General features: G+C 49.5%; 1 protein-coding gene across 1 annotated transcript in view; it reads left to right on the top strand.

The window, feature by feature from the left end:
* LOC144493130 (glycine receptor subunit alpha-4-like) overlaps window positions 1-8,968 on the top strand; it is a 71,571-nt gene extending 62,603 nt beyond the window's left edge. Inside the window, exons 7-9 of the mRNA XM_078212033.1 lie at window positions 1,026-1,240; window positions 6,302-6,451; window positions 8,684-8,968. Coding sequence (XP_078068159.1) covers window positions 1,026-1,240; window positions 6,302-6,451; window positions 8,684-8,968 — 650 coding nt within the window. The remainder of the gene's footprint in view (window positions 1-1,025; window positions 1,241-6,301; window positions 6,452-8,683) is intronic.
* Window positions 8,969-19,007: the final 10,039 nt, after the last annotated feature.

The following is a 19,007-nucleotide window of genomic DNA, read 5'->3' as shown; positions in this document are numbered from 1 at the left end:
GGAGTTTCAGTCTCTGAGCTGACCTCAGGCGTTTTTCAGTTAATTGTTTTTCTTTATTCTTTCATGGTAAGTGTGCATCACTGACAAGGTAATCATTTATTGCCCACACTTATTGCCCCTGAACTGAGTGGTTTGCCGGCCATTTCAGAGGGCAGTTTAGGGTTAAACACATCACTATCAATCTGGAGTCACTTGTTGGTCAGACCAGGTAAGGATGTGAACATATGAAATAGGAGCAGGAGTAAACCATTCAGCCCCTCGAGCCTGCTCCACCATTTGATAAGATCATGGCTGATCTGTCTGTCTCTAATTCCACATTCTCATCTACGCCAATAACTTTTGACTCCCTAGCCTACAAGAAACTATCTACTGAGAATGAGCGGGTTGTCTTATGAGGATAGGTTGGACAGGCTGGGCTTGTTTCCATTGAAGTGGTGGTGGAGGCGAACTCAATAGGGTCTTTTAAGAGACTCCTGAATGAGTACATGGAGCTTAATAGGATGGAGGGTTATAGGTAGGTCTAGAAGGTAGGGATGTGTTTGGCACAACTTGTGGGCCGAAGGGCCTGTTTGTGCTGTAGTTTTTCTATGTTCTATGTTCTAAGTTTAGAAGAATGAGGGGTGACTTGATTGAAGTAGGTAAGATCCTGAAAGGCCTTGACAAGATGGAAGTGGAAAGGGTATTTAAAAATATTACACCTTGAAAATATTCAGTGATGTCATCTCCATTGTCTTCTGAGGCAGAGAGTTCCAAAGTCGCACAACACTCTGAGAAAAAAATTTCGCCTCACCTCGCTCTTATCAGGGCAATGCTTAATTTTTAAACAGTGCCTCCTGGTTCTGGACAGACCCACAAGAAGAAACATCAGCAGAAACCGAGGGTTCCTTACAATTCAGTTAGTGGTTAAATAGTGAATGTATGGACCGAGCAATAGATAGTTTAGTATGTAACCTGGATGACTATGAGGTGTGTTGATTTGAGCTATATTGCAGTATTGTTGAATGGTGTTTCTTTGTGCAATGTAGGCACATTCACCTGCATTCAGGTCAAATTCCACTTGGAGAGGCAGATGGGCTATTACCTCATCCAGATGTACATCCCCAGTCTCCTCATCGTCATCCTGTCCTGGGTCTCCTTCTGGATCAACATGGATGCTGCACCAGCACGGGTTGGCCTTGGGATTACCACGGTTCTCACCATGACAACACAGAGCTCAGGCTCCAGGGCCTCACTCCCAAAGGTCAGTGCAGGATCAAGCAATAATGTCACACTGGTGAAAACAACCAGCTTGTTTTATCATTTAGCACATTGCTGCTCTGAGATCTTGCAGTGTACAAATTGGTTGCAACGTTTCCAAAGTACAACAGTGAGTACACTTCAAAAACACGACATTGGTTATAGGGTACCTGAGATAATGAAATGAGCTGCAGGAGGCCTGCCTATTAAGTGCTTCATTTTGACTGTTCACAGGGTGTTATCAGCAGAGCAAGAGACAAAATGGCTGTGAAATCAATCATTCAGATAGTTTTGTTTATTTCTGTTTTTATAAAGGGAAAGGAGAAGGAATTTTGAAGAATAACTGTGAAAAGACTTCACTGGGAATCACCACCAAAAATTATTTTCTTTCATTCTGGGTTTAGGCGCTTATTATTCTTTCATGGGAATCAATCATGTGGCCATCGCTGGCAAGGCCAATACTCATTGCCCATTAAAAGCAAATTACTGCAGATGCTGGAATCTGAAACCAAAAGAGAAAATGCTGCAAAATCTCAGCAGGTCTGGCAGCATTTGTAAGGGGAGGAAGCTTTGACAAAGGGTCATCTGAACTTGAAACGTCAGCTCTTTTCTTTCCTTACAGATGCTACCAGACCTACTGAGATTTTCCAGCATTTTCTCTTTTGGACTCATTGCCCATTGCTGACTGACCTTGAGAAGGTGGTGGTGAGCTATTTCTTGAACCATAGAATCTTACAGTGCAGAAGGAGGTCATTCGGCCCACCGAGTCTGCACTAACCATACTCCCACCCAGGCCCTATCCCCGTAACCCCATGCATTTACCTTAGCTAGTCCCCCGACACTAATTTAGCATGGCCAATCCACCTAACCCACACTACTTTGGACTGTGGGAGGAAACCGGAGCACCTGGAGGAAACCCACGGAGACAAAGGGAGAATGTGCAAACTCTGCACAGATAGTGACCCAAGCCGGAAATCGAACCCGTGTCCCTGGTGCTGTGAGGCAACAGTGCTAACCACTGTGCCACCATGCCACCTTGTCCACATGGTGTAAGTACATTCCACAGTGCTGTTAGGAAGAGAATTCCAGCGACAGTGAAGGACTGGTGATATATTTCCAAGTCGGGATAGTGAATGGCTTGGAGAACTTGAAGGTATTCCATGTGTCTATTTCCCTTATTCATATAGGTGGTAGAGATCATGGATTTGGAAGGAGCTGTAAAGGAAATTTGGTGCGTTGTTTCAGTGTATCTCGTATATAGTTGTGATGACTTCAGCCATGCTAATGAGATTGGCTTGCTAGAGTATGATCTACCGATGAGTCTTAATTGATGGTTAAATCAGGGGGCCTCATGCTCCCTATTTAAAGCAGGCATGCCAGACTCTCAGCCTGCATTCAGCAGGGAGCATAGAATCATAGAATCCTACAGTGTAGAAGGAGGCCATTCGGCCCATCGAGAGTGCACCGACCACAATCCTACCCAGCCGCTGTAACTCCATGTATTTACCCTGCTAGTTCCCCTGACACTAAAGGGCAATTTAGCATGGCCAATCAACCCAATCCACACACTTTGGAGTGTGGGAGGAAACCGGAGCACCCGGAGGAAACCCACGCAGACATGGAGAGAACGCGCAAACTCCACACAGACAGCGACCCATGCCGGGAATCGAACCTGGGTCCCTGGCGCTGTGAGGCAGCAGCACTAACCACTGTGCCACCGCGCCCCCGGGAATTGAACCCGGGTAAATAAAGTAACTTGGTGTATGTGTGTGTGTGTGTCATAACCTAACTTTCTGAGTTAATCATGATATAAATTTGCTGCAGGTTATTAGTAATTTCAATCACACAAGCCGAGTTGGGAAAACATGCCACTGCATAGTTTAAAAATAATTCAAGACATCTTCTTTGGACAATTGATGAGAGGAAATAAGTAAAATTAGCCTGTTTGTTTCTTGTCTGTAGCAAGGACGGAGTGCCAATCAAGTGGGCTACTTTGTCCTTGATGGTGTTAAGTTTCTGGAGTGTTGTTGGATCTAGGCAAGTGAAGAGTGAGTGTTCCATCACGCTCCTGACTTGCAACTTGTAGATGTTGCACAAGCTTTGGGTAGTCAGGAGGTGGGCTAATCACCATGGAAATACCAGTCTTTCTTTGTAGCTATATTAGTTATGTGTCTGGACGAGATCAGTTTCTGCACAGTGGTGACCCCCAGGATGGTAGCACAGTGGTTATCCGCAGGATGGTAGCACAGTGGTTATCCGCAGGATGGTAGCACAGTGGTTATCCGCAGGATGGTAGCACAGTGGTTATCCGCAGGATGGTAGCACAGTGGTTAGCATTGCTGCCTCACAGCACCAGGGACGCGATTTAAATTCCAGCCTTGGGTCTGTGTGGAGTTTGCATGTTCTCCCTGTATCTGCGTGAGTTTCCTCTGGGTGCTCTGATTTCCACTCACCGTCCAAAGATGTTAGGTGGATTAGCCATGCTAAATTGCCCCTTATTTTTCCAAGATGTGTGGTTTAGGGGAATTATTGGGGTAAATATGTAGGATTGCGGGGATAGGGCCTGGGTAAGATTCTCTATCAGAGAGCCGGCACCAATGCGATGGGCTGAATGGCCTCCTTCTGCACTGTAGGGATTCTATGATTTTGATGGTGGGATATATAGAGCAGATTTCCATGTTTTGTTCTGAAAAGATCATGGTTCACAGTTCATAGAAATCATCATTGAAATCCTACAAGGCAGAAGGAGGTCATTCAGCCCATCGAGCCTGCACCAACAACAATCCCACCCAGGCCCTATCCCCGTCACCCCACATATTTATCCTGCTAATCCCCCTGACAGTAAGGGTGAATATAGCATGTTCAATCAATCTAACCTGCACATCTTCAGACTGTAGGAGGAAACCAGAGCACCCGGAGGAAACCCACGCAGACATGGGGAGAATGTGCAAAATCCACACAGACTGTGACCCGAGGCTGGAACTGAACCAGGTTCCTGGTGCTGTGAGGTAGCAGTGCTGACCGCTGTGCCACTCTTTGCTGCTTTCTCTTCTCAGGTTTACTTTGCAAACTGGCACAGCACTTCTGAGAGGGAAACACGGAGAGGCACTGTTGTAGGGTAAATCGAGATGACCAGCACTGTCTTAACTATATCTCTGTCATAAAGACGTAATAATTATTTAAAAGAAAAACAAGCAGCTGCAAGGAGATCACCAAAAGGGTTAAGTAGCTCTGAGATAGAGCGACAGAACCTCTCCAATAAATCTGCTGTATACAATCAAAAATAAATCAATTATAGTTTTTCTTATCAATCATTCCCGCCTCACATTGGCTTAAAATCAATTACATTTAGTATACACATGCCAATAATAATCCCTGACATTCACTTCAGCCAATTGTATTCTACCATCCAGCATAATGATTTCTCATTCGTCCATTAAATCTGAACCCCAACTCCCATCTTGGCTTAAAGTCACATCCTTGTTGCCTGGTTACCCTAGCCGCTATGGGATAGACACGTGATCCCACATCCGGGCACATTCCTATCCTAAGTCTAAACAATGAATAAACCTATTAATTAATGATGCAGTATTTGTTCCTGCATAAGAAACTTTCTGATATGAATTTTGCTAATTACAGGATCCCCAGACCTTTCGTTCTGAACTATTTGCCTTTACCATCAACCCTTGCAGTAACCTGCTTTCAGCTGAAGCAAACAATGATTCCTACAATACTTAAAATACTTTAAAATATCAATATATATGTTTTAAAATCATAATTACTTGTTTAATTCTCTTACTGCATTCACAAATGTGTAAACTATTCTCTCATTGGCTTATTAACTTGTTTCAAGAATCATTTAACTCTTTACTGTTAGTCCTGTCAGTGTTGTATGTAATCTCTCTAAAAACCTTATTAACTGATTCGAAATTTCCCACTTCAGGCACACAGTCTTTGTTCAGTACAGAATTGTCCTTTGCCTTCTCTCTTGCTTGGTAAGGTGTCCTTAACGCACCTCGCTGGTTGTGTACTCCAGAGAAATCCAATAGTTTATCCCTACTGCAGTTATTGTTTCAGGACAGGTAATTACATTTTGATGCCTCATTTCAGGAATACTTGAAAAGTCTCAGGATCATGTGAATCAAAAGGGGATTGGGTGTTTCATGCTCCCCATATCTCTCTCTGCGACATGAGACTACATGCTCTGCTCCAATTTGGAATTGTGTTTAGTCTGGTTAGGAGAAAGTTAATTGAAGCGAATTTAATTTCCTTATATATTTCACGAATTATGTGTGTGTTTTGCCACTTTTGAAATGTATGAACTTGAAGTTGCAACAGAATATAGGAGAATCCTTCTTTCCCTTTCAGGGTATTGCTTTTGAGTTCCTTAGCTGCTTAGTTGCCGACAGCGGTGCGACAGCTTTTGGTGTTTTGTGGACTATCTGATGAAATTCTGCGAGAAATTCTGCGAGAAGTCAGCTGTTATGTTTTAAAAGCAGAGAGAGAAGGTGGCTACCTTAGCCATGTGACTTCCTATCACGTGCTGAATCATTGTCCAAAAAAGGTGGTGTGACATTTCGATAAGCATTCTGGACTGGCTTTTCACACCTATGTTTTCAGACAGTCTCTGTGTTTAGAGGACAGACCATCATATTACAGTGAGGTGTCGATGGGTATCATTTACTTTCTGACCTACCAGGGGGTCACATCAGTCAATAACGTTCTCTTTAGTTCTCTTGAGAAACAAGGGGCGGAATTTTTCTGTCTCGCCCACCACGGGAATCGTAGCGGGCAGGACAGAAAATTCGGCGGACCATGCAAATGTCCATTGATCTCGGGCAGGAACTTCCGGCCTTGGGGCGAGCGCAGCCGGAAAATTCCCTCTAAGGAGTAGTTTCAATCCGTAAGAGAAGGCTAGTGATCCCTTGAAGCCATTTTTTGCAATTTTTAAAGATGTGGTTTTTATAAATAGCGTTGATTATATGTAATATCTACATGCCTGTGCTGGGCATGTACTGTGTAAACCATTGTGAGCTTCATGTAATGGTAGCCTTTGTTCTGACAGGTCTCCTATGTTAAAGCTATCGATATTTGGATGGCTGTCTGCCTTCTGTATGTCTTTGCTGCTCTACTTGAATATGCAGCAGTCAACTTTGTGTCTCGGCAGCACAAAGAATTCATGCGGCTTCGAAAGAAACAGAAACAGCAAAAGATTGTAAGTCGGAAATGGACGGTCTGAGACATTGCTAGAATATGTCCTGTTGGTTCTCAATTTAACTGTTTGGCCTTTACAGCCCTGTTTAATCCTCTGTAATTTGTTTAAAATATTAATAAACTTGTAAAATTAGTGCATCATTGGCAATTAGGTGAAGCAGTGCCTTTGGTACAAAGAATACTGAATACTGCAGTTTTTTGGTCTCTATAACTAAGAAAGGATATACTTACCACAGAGGGAGTGCAGCAACGGTTCACCAGACTGATTTTAGGGATGGCAAGATTGGAGTATGAGGAGAGATTGGTTCGATAAGGCCTGTATCCACAAGAATTTGGGAGAATGAGAGGTGATCTGATTGAAACATATAAAAGTCTGACAGGGCTGAACAGACTGGATGCAGAAACATTGTTTCTTCGGGCTGGGGTTTCTTCTAGAACAAGGAGTCACAGTCTCAGGATACGGGGTAGACCATTTAAGAATGAGATAAGGGGAAATTTCTTCACTCAGAGGGTAATGAATCTACGGAATTTTCTACCACAGAAACCCGTGGAGGTCAAGTTACTGAAGATATTGAAGACGGAAATAGGTAGACTTCTGGACTCTAAACATGTCAAGGAGTATGGGGAGAGCAGGAGTTTGGTGTTAAGATAGAAGATCAGCCATGATTATGTTGAATGGCAGAGCAGGATCCATGAGCCATATAATCTACTCCTGCTCCTAGTTTTTATGTTTCTATGTTTCTAAGATTTTCAGTTTCATAAAGAAACTTAAAACTGGCGAACTTAAATTCCACAGTTAAATTTGTTCACTTCCTGGGCCAGAGAGGGTGATTGTCAGTCATTAATAATTTTCATGCAGTTAAGACTGTTAATGAGCAGATATACCTTTCTGTGGTGAATGCACTGGGCAAGTAACGTACAAATGCAGTAACTTCATGAATATCACAGGGAGGTGAAACATTGAGGGGTTTTTTATGGAGCTAATTGCAAAACAGAGCCAAGCAGCTTCAACTTCTGACAAATGTCAACCTTGCTACAATTTGTTGTACAAGCTGTGCATTATTAACGGATTGTGTCATTCAAACGCCATTATTTTATTCAGCAAAATCCAGTTCTTCATAATGTCAGGTCACAAGGTTCCTCAATGGACTCAGCCCCAATTGCAGTTCACAAAGAAGTGAAGACACAAACTGTCTGCTCCCATATTGCCACAAAGTAGCAGGTTAAACATATGAAAGGGTCAAATGAGATGCATCAATGCTAATGTCTCTCTGTCAATGCCTTTGATTAAGAGGCAGTTTGGTAGGATAAGTGTTTCCTTCAGCTCTAATTATGGTTTGGGAGGAGCTGTGTTTTTTATAATCTGGGCTGTTTGATTTGGTTCCTTTAATTCCCACTTTCTCTGCTTTTGTTTCCACTGGGCCATGTCTATGACAGGGACTGGTCAACCGAACCGAAAGTGGCGACTCGCTGGGGCCCGAGTATGGCCTGAGGAACAGGGAGCCAACATTTGGGACACTAACTCAGTTCTGCAACCTAGGCTTCAGGGTAAACTTGTGACGTTGTCTGTGATGTGTGCCTGTCACTGTGAAACCGATATTCTCCATTCCATGTCCATATGAAAAGGAAGGTGGATGTATCATGACAGTAGACAGAACTTGCTGGATCATCTTTGCATGATGTGCATGTTACGGGATTGGCAATGCCCTAGAACCATAGCACACTTCTCAAATAAAACAACTCACTGTAATTACCAGGGTTGGGAAAGCTTTGAAAAGGGGATATGTCAGAGTGGATAAGGCATGGGCTGAGTGACCATCTGAGAGAGAGAAAGGACAAGGCCAGAGCTGAGTGACCATCTGAGGGAGAGGTCAAGGCCAGAGCTAATGACCATCTGAGAGAATGGACAAGGCCAGAGCTGACTGACCATCTTAGAGAGAGAACAAGGCCAACGCTAGTGACCATCTGAGAGAGAGAGAATGGACAAAGCCAGAGTGCGGTGACTACCTTAGAGAGTGGACAAGGCCAGAGCTAGTGACTGTCTTAGAGGGAGAATGGACAGGGCCAAAGCTGACTGACCATCTTAGAGAGTGAGTTCAGGTCTAGTACACTTTGTAGGGGAGGATATGATCTGTATTTAGTGTCCATCCTATACAAGCCCTTGGTACAGGATAATGATGAGTGAATAGGGGTCAGTCTCCTAATGGAATATTCTTTCTGTGTTTGTAAACAGCAAGAAGAGGTGCACCAGAGGGACAGTCGCTTCTATTTCCGTGGCTATGGCCTGGGGCATTGTGTTCAAGTGAAGGACAGCACTGAGCTGGAGGGACCCAGTCCGTTTCACTCTCCACCTCCCCCAGCCACAGACACAGGGTCCATCCGGCAGAGATTTTTGGACAGAGCGAAACAGATTGACAGAATATCCCGTGCAGTCTTTCCGTTCACATTTCTTATATTTAATATTTTTTATTGGCTCACATATAAAATTATCCGGCATCGGGGTATTCACGACGTTTAAATCAGCGCCATTGCATTTACTACTGAAATAATGTGTTTTACACTGTTACACGGGTATAGAGGCCCATAGGGACAAACAGCCACACAGACATACACAGATGCACAGAGATACACAAATGCGCACACACACACATACACACACAGGCACAGAGGTACGCAAACACATACAGACATACATGCATACACAAAGACACAGTGATACGCAAACACACACACAGATACACACACACAGGTATAGAAATAAGCAAACACGCACATACACAACAGATACAGAGATACACAAACACACATGCACACAGGCACAGAGATACGCAAATACACACATACACACAAGTATGCAAACACACACAGGACAGAGATGCACACACAAACACACAGGTCAGAGATGCACACACACACAGGCACAGAGATATACACGCACACATATACAGGCACAGAGACACGCAAACACATACATACATACACAGGCACAGAGATACATAAATACACAGACTGGTACAGAGATATGCAAACACACATACACAGATGCACACACACATACACACAGACACAATGATATGCAAAAACACACACAAGTACAGAGATATGCAAACAAATGCACACACACATAGGTACAGAAATACGCAAACACACACATACACCCAGGCACACAGATACGCAAACACACACTTACACACAAATATGCAAACACACAGGTACAGAGATACACAAACTCAGACCATGCAAGGTATTGGATCAAATGATTGCGATGTGTCCCATTGGTCCATTATACTGAATCCATCCAATGATTATTCAGTTCACCTGAATCGTGTCTAAAATGGAACTCAGATATATTGGGCAAGGTGTGGTTTCTGATCGACAGTGTATATGTACCCATTATTATCATTATAGTCTGTCATCTTATATCAGTACATTGTTCTCCGAATCATAGAATGATTATAGCACAGAAGGAGGTCATTCAGCTGGTCTAGTCTGTTCTGGCTTTCAGCAAGAGCAAGTTTAGCTAGTTCCACTCCCTGCCCTTTCACATAGCCCTGCCATTGTTTTCTCTTTGGGAGCTTATCCAATTCCCTGAAAGCCATGATTGAATCTGCCTCCATCACACTCTCAGGCAGCGTCTAATTACCCAGTGCATAAAACAGTTCTTCATATTTTACCTTTGGCTCACTTGACAATCGCCCTTTAATCGCAGTCCTCTATTCACAAGAATCATAGGAATCATAAGAACTGGGTACAGGAGTAGACAATTCAGTCCCTCAAGCCTGCTCCACCATTCAATACAACCATGGCTGACCTCCCAATCAATTCTGTCCAGACCCCTCAATACTTTTATAAACCCTCTTCTAAACCCTGGCTTCTCTCAGGAGAGCAAACCCAGCCTCTCCAATCCAACATATAACTAATGTTCCTCATGCCTCCAACCATTCCCTTGAATCTTCTCTGCATCTCCTCTAAAGCCTTCAAGCCCTCCTTAAAATGAACTGCCCAAAATTGGACAAAATATCGAGTTGAGATCAAACCAGTGTATTGTACCATTAGATAATTTGCTCACTTTTGTACTCTATGCCTCTATTTATAAAGTTCAGGATCATATATGCTTTTTCAGCCGCTTTCTCAGTTTGCTTCACCACCTTCATATACACCCTAGACCTTCTGTTATTGGACCCTAACATTTCTAATTATAACCTTATTAAAATATTTTGTTTTTCATTCTTTCTACCAAAATGTATCACTTCACATTTCTCTACATTAAATTTCATCCATCTCTTATCCAACCATTTCACCTGACATCTTAGACCCTTGGAATTTTTCACCACCCCCCCCCCTCACTGTTCACCGCCCCCCCCTCACTGTTCACCGCCCCCCCTCACTGTTCACCGCCCCCCCCTCACTGTTCACCGCCCCCCCTCACTGTTCACCGCCCCCCCTCACTGTTCACCCCCCCCGTCACTGTTCACCGCCCCCCCTCACTGTTCACCACCCCCGTCACTGTTCACCGTCCCCCTCACTGTTCACCGTCCCCCTCACTGTTCACCGCCCCCCCTCACTGTTCACCGCCCCCCCTCACTGTTCACCGCCCCCCCTCACTGTTCATCGCCCCCCCCTCACTGTTCACCGCCCCCCCCTCACTGTTCACCGCCCCCTCACTGTTCACCGCCCCCCCCTCACTGTTCACCGCCCCCCCCTCACTGTTCACCGCCCCCCCCTCACTGTTCACCGCCCCCCCTCACTGTTCACCACTCCCCCTCACTGTTCACCGCCCCCTCACTGTTCACCGCCCCCCCCTCACTGTTCACCGCCCCCCCCTCACTGTTCACCGCCCCCCCCTCACTGTTCACCGCCCCCCCCTCACTGTTCACCGCCCCCCCCTCACTGTTCACCGCCCCCCCCTCACTGTTCACCGCCCCCCCCTCACTGTTCACCGCCCCCCCTCACTGTTCACCACTCCCCCTCACTGTTCACCGCCCCCTCACTGTTCACCGCCCCCCCCTCACTGTTCACCGCCCCCTCACTGTTCACCGCCCCCCTCACTGTTCACCGCCCCCCCCTCACTGTTCACCGCCCCCCTCACTGTTCACCACCCCCCCTCACTGTTCACCGCCCCCTCACTGTTCACCAGCCCCCTCACTGTTCACCGCCCCCCCTCACTGTTCACCGCCCCCTCACTGTTCACCAGCCCCCTCACTGTTCACCGCCCCCCCCTCACTGTTCACCGCCCCCTCACTGTTCACCAGCCCCCTCACTGTTCACCGCCCCCTCACTGTTCACCGCCCCCCCTCACTGTTCACCACCCCCCCTCACTGTTCACCACCCCCCTCACTGTTCACCACCCCCCCTCACTGTTCACCGCCCCCTCACTGTTCACCGCCCCCCCTCACTGTTCACCACCCCCCCTCACTGTTCACCACCCCCCTCACTGTTCACCACCCCCCCTCACTGTTCACCGCCCCCTCACTGTTCACCAGCCCCCTCACTGTTCACCGCCCCCCCTCACTGTTCACCGCCCCCTCACTGTTCACCGCCCCCCTCACTGTTCACCCCCCCCTCACTGTTCACCGCCCCCCATCACTGTTCACCACCCCCCCCTCACTGTTCACCGCCCCCTCACTGTTCACCACCCCCCCTCACTGTTCACCGCCCCCTCACTGTTCACCGCCCCCCTCACTGTTCACCCCCCCCTCACTGTTCACCGCCCCCCATCACTGTTCACCTCCCCATCACTGTTCACCGCCCCCTCACTGTTCACCACCCCCCTCACTGTTCACCGCCCCCCCTCACTGTTCACCACCCCCCCTCACTGTTCACCGCCCCCTCACTGTTCACCGCCCCCCCCTCACTGTTCACCCCCCCTCACTGTTCACCGCCCCCCATCACTGTTCACCGCCCCCTCACTGTTCACCGCCCCCTCACTGTTCACCAACCCCCCTCACTGTTCACCGCTCCCTCACTGTTCACCGCCCCCCCCCCACTGTTCACCATCACCAGCCCCCTCACTGTTCACCATCACCAGCCCCCTCACTGTTCACCATCACCAGCCCCCTCACTGTTCACCATCACCAGCCCCCTCACTGTTCACCATTCCCCAGCCCCCTCACTGTTCACCATTCCCCAAACTCCTCACTGTTCACCATCACCAAACTCCTCACTGTTCACCATCACCAAACTCCTCACAGTTCACCATCACCAAACTCCTCACTGTTCACCATCACCAAACTCCTCACTGTTCACCACTCCCCCTCCCTGTTCACCATTCCCCCCTCACTGTTCACCACTCCCCCTCACTGTTCACCACTCCCCCTCACTGTTCACCACTCCCCCTCACTGTTCACCGCCCCCCTCACTGTTCACCATTCCCCCCTCACCGTTCACCACTCCCCCTCACTGTTCACCACTCCCCCTCACTGTTCACCGCCCCCCCCTCACTGTTCACCGCCCCCCCTCACTGTTCACCGCCCCCCTCACTGTTCACCGCGCCCCCTCACTGTTCACCGTGCCCCCTCACCATTCACCGCGCCCCCTCACTGTTCACCATCACCAGCCCCCTCACTGTTCACCATTCCCCAGCCCCCTCACTGTTCACCATCACCAGCCCCCTCACTGTTCACCATCACCAGCCCCCTCACTGTTCACCATTCCCCAGCCCCCTCACTGTTCACCATTCCCCAAACTCCTCACAGTTCACCATCACCAAACTCCTCACTGTTCACCATTCCCCAAACTCCTCACTGTTCACCATCACCAAACTCCTCACTGTTCACCATCACCAAACTCCTCACTGTTCACCATCACCAAACTCCTCACTGTTCACCACTCCCCCCTCACTGTTCCCCACTCCCCCTCACTGTTCACCACCCCCCCTCACTGTTCACCAGCCCCATCACTGTTCACCGCCCCCCTCACTGTTCACCGCCCCTTCGTTGTTCACCGCCCCCTCACTGTTCACCACCCCCCCTCACTGTTCACCGCCCCCCCTCACTGTTCACCACCCCCCCTCACTGTTCACCGTCCCCTCACTGTTCACCGCCCCCCTCACTGTTCACCCCCCCCGTCACTGTTCACCGCCCCCCCTCACTGTTCGCCCCCCCCTCACTGTTCACCGCCCCCTCACTGTTCACCAACCCCCCTCACTGTTCACCGCCCCCCCTCACTGTTCACCATCACCAGCCCCCTCACTGTTCACCATCACCAGCCCCCTCACTGTTCACCATTCCCCAGCCCCTCACTGTTCACCATCACCAGCCCCCTCACTGTTCACCATCACCAGCCCCCTCACTGTTCACCAGCCCCCTCACTGTTCACCATCACCAGCCCCCTCACTGTTCACCATTCCCCAGCCCCCTCACTGTTCACCATTCCCCAAACTCCTCACTGTTCACCATTCCCCAAACTCCTCACTGTTCACCATCACCAAACTCCTCACTGTTCACCATCACCAAACTCCTCACTGTTCACCATCACCAAACTCCTCACTGTTCACCACTCCCCAAACTCCTCACTGTTCACCATCACCAAACTCCTCACTGTTCACCATCACCAAACTCCTCACTGTTCACCACTCCCCCTCACTGTTCACCACTCCCCCCTCACTGTTCACCACTCCCCCCTCACTGTTCACCACTCCCCCTCCCTGTTCACCATTCCCCCCTCACTGTTCACAACTCCCCCTCACTGTTCACCACTCCCCCTCACTGTTCACCGCCCCCCTCACTGTTCACCGCCCCCCCTCACTGTTCACCGCCCCCCTCACTGTTCACCATTACCCCCTCACTGTTCACCATTCCCCCCTCACTGTTCACCATTCCCCCCTCACTGTTCACCATTCCCCCCTCACTGTTCGCCATTCCCCCCTCACTGTTCGCCATTCCCCCCTCACTGTTCACCATTCCCCCCTCACTGTTCACCATTCCCCCCTCACTGTTCACCATTCCCCCCTCACTGTTCACCATTCCCCCCTCACTGTTCACCATTCCCCCCTCACTGTTCACCATTCCCCCCTCACTGTTCACCATTCCCCCCTCACTGTTCACCATTCCCCCCTCACTGTTCACCGCCCCCCCTCACTGTTCACCGCCCCCCCTCACTGTTCACCGCGCCCCCTCACTGTTCACCGCGCCCCCTCACTGTTCACCGTGCCCCCTCACTGTTCACCGTGCCCCCTCACCGTTCACCGCGCCCTCTCACCGTTCACCATCACCAGCCCCCTCACTGTTCACCATTCCCCAGCCCCCTCACTGTTCACCATCACCTGCCCCCTCACTGTTCACCATCACCAGCCCCCTCACTGTTCACCATTCCCCAGCCCCCTTACTGTTCACCATTCCTCGAACTCCTCACTGTTCACCATCGCCAAACTCCTCACTGTTCACCATCGCCAAACTCCTCACTGTTCACCATTCCCCAAACTCCTCACTGTTCACCATCACCAAACTCCTCACTGTTCACCATCACCAAACTCCTCACTGTTCACCATCACCAAACTCCTCACTGTTCACCATCACCAAACTCCTCACTGTTCACCATCACCAAACTCCTCACTGTTCACCACTCCCCCCTCACTGTTTCCCACTCCCCCTCACTGTTCACCATTCCCCCCTCACTGTTCACCACTCCCCCTCACTGTTCACCACTCCCCCTCACTGTTCACGACTCCCCCTCACTGTTCACCACTCCCCCTCACTGTTCACCACTCCCCCTCACTGTTCACCACTCCCCCTCACTGTTCACCACTCCCCCTCACTGTTCACCACTCCCCCTCACTGTTCACCACTCCCCCTCACTGTTCACCACTCCCCCTCACTGTTCACCACTCCCCCTCACTGTTCACCACTCCCCCTCACTGTTCACCACTCCCCCTCACTGTTCACCACTCCCCCTCACTGTTCACCACTCCCCCTCACTGTTCACCACCGTTCTCACTGTTCACCGCCCCCTCACTGTTCACCGCCCCCCTCACTGTTCACCATTTCCCCCTCACTGTTCACCACTCCCCCCTCACTGTTCACCACTCCCCCCTCACTGTTCACCACTCCCCCCTCACTGTTCACCACTCCCCCCTCACTGTTCACCACTCCCCCCTCACTGTTCACCACTCCCCCCTCACTGTTCACCACTCCCCCCTCACTGTTCACCACTCCCCCTCACTGTTCACCACTCCCCCTCACTGTTCACCACTCCCCCTCACTGTTCACCACCGTTCTCACTGTTCACCGCCCCCTCACTGTTCACCGCCCCCTCACTGTTCACCGCCCCCCTCACTGTTCACCATTTCCCCCTCACTGTTCACCACTCCCCCCTCACTGTTCACCACTCCCCCCTCACTGTTCACCACTCCCCCCTCACTGTTCACCGCTCCCCCCTCACTGTTCACCGCTCCCCCCTCACTGTTCACCGCTCCCCCCTCACTGTTCACCACTCCCCCTCACTGTTCACCATTCCCCCCTCACTGTTCACCATTCCCCCCTCACTGTTCACCATTCCCCCCTCACTGTTCACCATTCCCCCCTCACTGTTCACCATTCACCCCTCACTGTTCACCACTCCCCCTCACTGTTCACCACTCCCCCTCACTGTTCACCACTCCCCCTCACTGTTCACCACTCCCCCTCACTGTTCACCACTCCCCCTCACTGTTCACCACTCCCCCTCACTGTTCACCACTCCCCCTCACTGTTCACCACTCCCCCTCACTGTTCACCACTCCCCCTCACTGTTCACCATCCCCTCACTGTTCACCACTCCCCCTCACTGTTCACCACTCCCCCTCACTGTTCACCATCCCCCTCACTGTTCACCATCCCCCTCACTGTTCACCACTCCCTTCACCGTCCACAATCAGAATCACCATCCTCCTCACAGTTTTTTTAATCCTATCTTGCCTGACCTCTGACTCAGGCCTGGTGAGTTCGACACTGTGCAGGGTGACCACAGGGACAAGCCTCCAGTACAGCTGATATACAAGGAGGCCACACCTGCTGCAATAAAGCTGGTAAGTTTAGAGGTCTTTGACAAATCAGGGGGCTGGTAAGTGGGAAGGATTTGGTGGCAGGTGAATGATTGTAGGGGTGGGGAGGCTCAGTTGTGCCTGGGATAAGGGGAGGGGAGCATCCCTCGGTGGGGGGAGGGGGGTGTTGGGGGGGGGAGGGGGGGTGTTGGGGGATGGGTGGTGCCAGGTCAAGTCTAAGGATGGGTGAGTTGAGTTGGGCCTCAGTGACAGGGGGGCAGTATGAGTCAGATTGGGCCTTGGGAATGTGTCAGATTGTGTCTCAGGAACCGATAATGGGATGGGAGAAGGGGGGAAAGCAGGTGATGGTGTTGTCAAGTTGAGCCTGGGGGTATCAGGTCAGTTCTCGGGGCAGGGATGTTGTGTCAGACTTCAGGTTGGGTCTTGGGGGGGAACGTGGGGGGGGGGTGGTGGAATGTGTCGGATCTATTTGGGCAGTTGGGTCCTGGGAGGGGGTGGGAGATGGAGGAGTGGGGGTATGGAGGCAGGATTGAGCTGGGAGCTGATCAGATCGGATTGGGTTGGATGTGCATGGGTTGTTGGTGAGTTGGGTTGATGTGGGGGAGGAGGAAAAGTGTCTGTGGGGGTGGGGAGAATCCCATCAAGGGATATGTAGTCCCACCTTGGGGGTTGTGGGGTAGTCAGATGTGTGGGAATGAGGGAAGACCCCTTGGGTACTTGTTAGGTGGGAGAGTCCCATGGTGTGGAGGGGTTAGTCGGGTGGACTGGCGGGAACGGGGGCGGGGGAGTGAGGGCGGGTGGAGGGGGAGTTTCCTGGCAGTTTGGGATGTGAAGGAAGTCCTGTGGTTGGGCCGGTTGGTCATAGGGGCTGTGGGGAGTCTCCTGTGGGGTAGAGGGATTAGCAGGCATCCCATTCGGCTGGTCAGTGTGGGTCTGTGTAGTAATTTCCTGGAGGCTTGAATTGGTTTTCATTCTTCTAACTTTACCTGAGTAACTATAGAAATCATAGAAATCATAGAAACCCTACAGTGCAGAAGGAGGCCATTCGGCCCATCGAGTCTGCACCGACCACAATCCCACCCAGGCCCTACCCCACATATTTTACCCACTAATCCCTCTAACCTACGCATCCCAGGACTCTAAGGGGCAATTTTTTTAACCTGGCCAATCAACCTAACCCGCACATCTTTGGACTGTGGGAGGAAACCGGAGCACCCGGAGGAAACCCACGCAGACACGAGGAGAATGTGCAAACTCCACACAGACAGTGACCCGAGCCGGGAATCGAACCCGGGACCCTGGAGCTGTGAAGCAGCAGTGCTAACCACTGTGCTACCGTGCCGCCCCATAGATGTTATCCAGTCAGAACTCTGAAGTTTGCAATTTAAATAATATTTTTGAATCGTTCCCAGTGCAGGGCAATTGACCAGAGGGTAACAGACATGCTAACCTTACCTGGTACCTCTGGAGGGGTGGGGGGGGGGGGGGGGGAATGACTGTTCCCCAGTGCATCCTTAAGGTACCGATCTCCACCCACCTCCACCAATACAATGTCCTGGAGCTTGGAAGTTACAACCCATTATGTTTACAGACAAACAGATGAACAAATCAGTGAAACCTTTACTCCACCCATTTTCCATGGTAGACATAAAAAAAGTGATCCCTGGAGAACCCCATTGTATATCTTCCCTCAGTCCAAAAATCCACAATGACTCTGCTTCTTGTCACTCTGCTAGTTTTGTTGAGAAGGTTCAGAAGAATTAACTCTTGAAATGTCAACTATGTTTCTCTCTCCACAGATGCTGTCCAAGAGCCGTTTAGTTCGTCCAGTTTTTATTTTGTTAAACGTAGTTTGCGCTTAACAAATCCATGCTGGCTTTCCTTACTCAATCCACCCTTATCGAAGTGACTATTAATTTAATCCTGGATTCTTGTTTCTATAAGTTTCCTAGCACTGAGTTTAAACTGCCTGGCCTGCAGTTGTTGGGTTTATCCTTGCACTTTTTCTGAACAATGGTGTTAAATGTACAATGCTCCAGTTCTCTGGCACCACCCCCGTATCTTAGGAGAATTATGACCAGCACTCCACAATTTCCACCTTTACTTCTCTCAACATTTCCTCTAGGTCCTGATGACTTAGTAACTTTCTAATGCCCATCATGAATCTAAATTACCTCCTCCTTTTACAGCGTCTTCTTCCTTAGTAAAGGCAGATACCTCAACCATGCCCTCAGTCTCCAAGCTATGATCCCCTTTTTAGTCTCTGATTGGCCCACCCAACCTATTGCTACCCTATTACCATTTATATGCCTAGCGATGACTTGAGATTCCCTTTAATATTTCTTTACCTTTCTTATTTACTTTTCTACTTACCCTCTACATATTCTATATTCAGCCATATTTCCATTTGTATTATCAACCTAGAAGCTGCCATGTACACTTTCTTATCTGCTTGGTCTTATTTCCTATCTCTTTCACCATGCAGGGGGCTCTGGAGTTGGTTCCCCACCTTGGGAATGTATATTCGCTATACCTAAACTATCTCCTCTTTAAAGGAAACCCATTGTTCTGTTACACA

The sequence above is a fragment of the Mustelus asterias genome, chromosome 4, assembly GCF_964213995.1.
Source record: "Mustelus asterias chromosome 4, sMusAst1.hap1.1, whole genome shotgun sequence".
Lineage (NCBI taxonomy): Eukaryota > Metazoa > Chordata > Chondrichthyes > Carcharhiniformes > Triakidae > Mustelus > Mustelus asterias.
The sequence above is the reverse complement of the archived record's forward strand: the minus strand, read 5'-3'. Positions and strand labels throughout refer to the sequence as shown.